Source organism: Gopherus evgoodei, chromosome 10 (assembly GCF_007399415.2).
Source record: "Gopherus evgoodei ecotype Sinaloan lineage chromosome 10, rGopEvg1_v1.p, whole genome shotgun sequence".
Lineage (NCBI taxonomy): Eukaryota > Metazoa > Chordata > Testudines > Testudinidae > Gopherus > Gopherus evgoodei.
This window is the reverse complement of record NC_044331.1, coordinates 18,846,579-18,852,094: the sequence shown is the minus strand read 5'-3', so window position 1 is coordinate 18,852,094 and position 5,516 is coordinate 18,846,579. Positions and strand designations below refer to the sequence as shown.

Here is a 5,516-nt window from a genome sequence, read left to right as displayed (position 1 = left end):
GCTGGGGCTTTGACCCAAACCCAAGGGCTTTTCACCTGTCTTGAATGACCTACACTCAGCGCGCCTTGCTACGGGCACATCCAGCGCAGAGGCCCAGCCCTCGGCGGGAGATCATTGCGCTGCCCCGCCGGCCAGCCCCGCCTCAGAACCCACCGCTCCCTACGGCTCACAGCCTCTCCCGCCCCCCCTCCCCCCGCGCCGGCGGAAGCTGGAAGCGGGGCCGGGGGGGGGTGAGGCCCGGGCCCGGAAGAGGAAGGGCTCGTGCTGCGGGAAGGCTGCGGACCGTGGCTGCTGAGGGCTCTGGGTGAGGGGGCTGTGTGCAGGGTGGCGGGGGGCTGTGAGGGGAGGTGGGGGGGTGACGCTGTGTCTATGGGGGCTTTGGAAGGGCGGGAGGCTGTTTGTGGGGCTGTGTCTATGGGGGCTGGAGGGGCTGTGGGAGGGCTGGGGGCTGTGTCTGGGGGGGCTGTGTCTATGGGGACTGGGGGGGCAGGAGGCTGTTTGCGGGGCTGTGTCTGGGGGGGCTGTGTCTATGGGGACTGGAGGGGCTGTGGGAAGGCTGGGGGCTGTGTCTGGGGGGGCTGTGTCTATGGGGGCTGGGGGGGCAGGAGGCTGTTTGCGGGGCTGTGTCTGGGGGGGCTGTGTCTATGGGGACTGGGGGGGCAGGAGGCTGTTTGCGGGGCTGTGTCTGGGGGGGCTGTGTCTATGGGGACTGGAGGGGCTGTGGGAAGGCTGGGGGCTGTGTCTGGGGGGGCTGTGTCTATGGGGACTGGGGGGGCAGGAGGCTGTTTGCGGGGCTGTGTCTGGGGGGGGCTGTGTCTATGGGGACTGGAGGGGCTGTGGGAAGGCTGGGGGCTGTGTCTGGGGCTGGAGGGGCATGTCTGGGGGGCTGTGTCTATGGGGACTGGGAGGGCAGGAGGCTGTTTGTGGGGCTGTGTCTGTGGGGGCTTTGGAAGGGTGGGAGGCTGTGTCTATGGGGCCTGTGTGTGGAGGTGGAGGGGCTGTGTGTGGGACTGGAGGAGTTGTGTCTGTGGACTGGAGGGGGCTGTGGGAGGGCTGTGTCTGTGGGGCTGGAGGGGCTATGTCTGGGGGGGGCTGTGTCTATGGGGACTGGAGGGTGCAGGAGGCTGTGGGGCTGTGTCTGTGGGGAAGGGGGCAGGGGCTGTGGAAGAGTGAAAGGCTGTGTTTGAGGCTGGAGGGGTTGTGTGCGAGGGGAGGTAGGTCTCTACCAGTGCCCCATGCATTGCTGTCTGTGTCTCAGCTTGACTCCTGTCCCCACTCCCCACCTCCCCCCAAAAATCTCCCTTGCTATGGGCAGGTCACAGCTGTGATGCCTGGAGTCCACCAATTGTTCCCAAATGGCTCTCAGAGGGAAATATGAGGCCTTTATTTGACTGATTGTAATACAACCCAGGTCGGAAGTGACCTAAACATAACTGCTGTATAATAGCTGTCTCTGTTAGGTTGCTGAGGAGTAATAAGTTGATGGTTTCAGTTCAGTTTCTAGTAGATAGATGTGTCTCAAAAATCTCCCATTACATTTTGAATGTCTGGTGGCAATCCCACTGTAGGTGTCATTGTAAACACATGGAGACTGGACTACTTTTTCTGTCTTAGAAGTGGTCCGGTATAAAGTTTAAAGCAGTGAAAGGAAATTAGTTAATACTTACCTGAATCTTCATTTACAGAATAGTTGAGACAGTATCAGGATTGTCAGTCCAATACATAACATTTTAAAATGTAACACTTTCTTACCTCGATTTTCACTACGTGGATTTGGTAACTGTCCTTTTCATGTCTTTTTTAAGCTGCTGCAATTGTATTTTATGTCTAATAGTATTTCACAATGACTTCCTCAACTGAAGTTCCTCTGAATTATGAAGAGATGTTTTCTCATCGATTTACAGCAGATGATGAGGAATATCAAGAGTATTTAAAACGCCCAACAGATCCGCCTCCACTAGTAGAAGAATGGAAAAACAGATCTGGTGGTAACCAAAGAAATAGAGATTGGTACTGATTTTTAAATCTTTGTTAGTGTCACAAACACATATTGATGTCATAGCTAGCACTCTAAGATGTTTCTCTGCTTTAGAATAAAGAGAAGCAGGTTTTCTGTATGCTCCCCATTATTTGGCAGGTTTCTTGATTTGAAAGAAATTCATTTCTCTCCAGGGTCAAAGATAGGATTTTGCTAAACTAATACTGACAGTGGTTTTTTTCATTCTATATAAGAGTATGAGGCAGACTGCTATTCTGTAAAGAATGAGCTTGAACCACTTAAATCATTGCCCTTGGGGCCTGTTGCTGCTTGGCCATGAACTGAATTTTTTTTTTTTTTTTTGAAAGGGGAAAGATTAGAGGTTTGTCTTCTAAACAACAAACAGCTTGTCTTTAGAAGCATAATTGTCAACAGAAAAACTGACTCTGCCAAGTAGCACACCAGTGACATACCTCTCTTTTTTTGTACAACTAGCAAGAATATAATTTGCAACCCAGATAACATTTGATATATTGTGACTAGGCTAGATTGCACTACTTTTGTCTATTTGTAAGGACCATAGAATATATCTCCCTCTTGCAAGTGCACTGGAAGATCATATTATATGCTGCCAGAAATGTTTTGAATTATACTGTTTTTCTCCAGGCTGGGAGTGTTGCTCCCTTAAGCTTGGATACTGACACTTGATTTTGGGGGCTGGGAAAAAGGACAATTCCAGCATTTGCTGCCCAGGCAATTTTTTTTTCCTTTTTAGTACTGCTGGGACCAGATTTCATATTAAGTTACTTAGGCCCCAGGCCTGCAAACACTTAGACATACTAATGGAATGTCTCATATGCATAAAGTTAAGAAGGTGCTTAAGTGTGCTTGCTGGATGGGGGCTTTATTCTTCTAAAAAATAAACAATTCCAATGTTTTCATCATTCTGTTAACTTGTCAGTAACTTCACACTTAAGTTGTAAATTACAGTTTACCAAAAATGATTGAAGAAGTTATTCTTTAAAAATCTGTTTTATGAATTAATTGTGATTTTTTAAGCTAAATTTTAGTAATCCATTCCTTTTATTTCATTTTGAATGGTTAGTACAAAGGCTGAAATTTTTTTCCCTGTAAGACAGCCAGTAGTTTGTTGCTTAGTAGTAAGTAGTTGACCTATCTTTGTATCTTGGGTTGGAGGATAGCTTTGAATAATCATATCTTTATGTATTTTGCCCTAAAAAGGATTAGCAGTTGTGTGTGTATTTACTAACTGGAGCCAGATTTTAGGAATACACTAAAATAGTTTGTTTGTGAAAGAATTCAAAACTTTCCCTCTTTAAAATCTGAGCTGGTGTTTATGCAAATTTCTTTTTATTACAGGTTTCAAGATGGCAGACAGTTCAGAGGCAGGGGGGACAGGCATGACTGGCAAGGTGGTAATAGATCTAATCAGTGGCCAGGAAGAAGCTGGGGTAACAGCTACCAACAGCACAGACAAGGACAGTCTTACTACCCCCAGTATGACTATGGCTACAACTCCTACAATCCAAGGCCTCATTACGGTCGCTATTAATATGGTATTTTGCTGTTAAGTATCCACTAAAACCATTTAACTTGAATGCCAGATTTGGGGTTTTGTTTTGCTCAATTTTCTTGTATTTTCTATGTAACTTTAGGTAATGGATATTGGTTTTAGAGAGCCTGTTGATGTCATTTTGTAGTGCAAATTAATGAAGGGGTGTGACCTTTGTGAGTAATAAAATTCTATAAACAATCTCTAGTGAGCCCACAGACAACATGATTTTGTTTCTCCCTCCAATTCTTTTTTGCTCGGTGAACATTGTTTTCCCCCCACCTTGTCCCTGACATTATCCCATTATATTATATCTTAAATCAATAGTTCAGGGAAATGGAAGTTTGCTTTGCCACGTGCTTCAGAGACAATGACTGTGTGCATACATGCCAGGGTGTTCTTGAAATTCTGATGCTTATTGTGTCCCTTGCTTGGGAGGAGTGTTGCTTATTATGGTCATCCATAATGGAAGAAAAGCATGCAATCTGGGTGGGATTTGTTTTTGAACTACTATTACTACTGAGCTAGCTTATGCTGCTGGAGTTCATGAAAGTTCAAGGAAGACATTGCTCTCTGTGTTTTAAATAATGTTGACCAAAATAGAAAAGCAGAGGAAGAATTGTAAAAGATGTAAAGGAAGACTCTTAAACAAGATGTATTTCTCCCTGCTGAATGCATAGCTTAACTTTGTATCCTCTTTTCCCTTGTCCTTTTTTTTTTTTTCTCTTTAAAGCACTACTACATTCCTGCAATTTTTTTTGATAGCTCTTTATGGCACACTGAGGGATAAAATTCATGGACTTAAAAATTCAGTTCAATTTCAACCTTTGTTATAGATTAGGACAGTGGTTCCCAAACTTGTTCCACCACTTGTGCAGGGAAAGCCCCTGGCAGGCCAGGCCAGTTTGTTTACCTGCCGCGTCCATAGGTTTGGCCAGTCGTGACTCCCAGTGGTCGTGGTTTGCTGCTCCAGGCCAATGGGAGCTGCTGGAAGCTGTGGCCAGTATGTCCCTCAGCCCGCACCGCTTCCCTTAGCTCCCATGGGCCTGGAACAGTGAACCCTGGCCAGGGGCCGCTGTGATCGGCTGAACTTGTGGACGCGGCAGGTAAACAGACCTGCCCAGCCTGCCAGGGGCTCTCTCTGCATAAGCAGCGGAACAAGTTTGGGAACCACTGGATTAGGACATTGAAAAAATTTAACATTTTCTTCAAAGGCAGCCCAAGATGTGAAATGAAATAACTCAGTTTGTTTTCTAGTTCCAATAGATCATTACTAAACTATTTTTACATGCACTTAGAAGTGACTCATCAAGAATGAGTTTACATCTTTTTAAAATAAACTCAGTAGGTGCACAATTCTCTTTGGGAGTCCTGTTTTCCCTCAATGTCAGCTATAGGTTTGTGATGCCTATTTTAATAGTTTTTTTTTCTTTGTAGGAAATACTTATGTAATTGTCTTAGCACACTGACATCTGTTCTTGGTAGTTTCCTTTTATGATTGTATATAGTCTTTTGCATGAGAAAAAAGCAAATACAATACAAATAAATGCTTATTAAACCTTGTTTATTAATTGAACTCTTATATTTGCTGAAAAATCTATTAATGAAATAAACACATTATTGAAGATTTAGGAATTGCTGTTAATAATATTTATGAAATCTGCTCTTAGAATGCTGTTATGTTGTAACACTGGCATTTTAGGTTGACAACCTACACAAGAAGTGACATTTACTGATATGTTTCATACTGGGCAGCTGTTCATTGAAAGGAATGATCTGTTCAACTAAGACACTTATTGTTAAGAGGATAAGACATTATAATTGATTAGAAGTCTGAAGTGTTAATCTATTACCTTACTCTGTATTATAACAGGGTCACAGCCCTTCAGTTTATCTGATAAGCACATGTGTGTTGGGAGAAGTGTGCATTTCCTTTCATATTTTGTTGAGCTATTCTGCAGAGTA

At 44.6% G+C, this 5,516-nt stretch overlaps 1 protein-coding gene across 2 annotated transcripts; it reads left to right on the top strand.

The window, feature by feature from the left end:
* Positions 1-207: 207 nt before the first annotated feature.
* RAMAC (RNA guanine-7 methyltransferase activating subunit) lies at positions 208-3,779 on the top strand. Of its 2 annotated transcripts, none has more exons than XM_030578726.1 (3): positions 208-304; positions 1,835-2,010; positions 3,359-3,779. In XM_030578726.1, the coding sequence occupies exons 2-3, from the start codon at positions 1,844-1,846 to the stop codon at positions 3,549-3,551; spliced, it is 360 nt and encodes a 119-aa protein (XP_030434586.1). In that variant the 5' UTR covers positions 208-304; positions 1,835-1,843; the 3' UTR covers positions 3,552-3,779. The 2 variants fall into 2 exon arrangements, with proteins under 2 accessions (XP_030434586.1, XP_030434588.1); XM_030578728.1 differs by having other exon boundaries at positions 225-304; positions 1,806-2,010.
* The last annotated feature ends 1,737 nt before the right edge of the window (positions 3,780-5,516 follow it).

Coding starts and splice junctions, on each gene's coding strand:
- RAMAC (XM_030578726.1), top strand. CDS start 1,844: ATGACTTCCTCAACTGAAGTTCCTCTGAATTATGAAGAGATGTTTTCT. Junction 2,011..3,358: donor AACCAAAGAAATAGAGATTG/GTACTGATTTTT, acceptor TTTTTATTACAG/GTTTCAAGATGGCAGACAGT.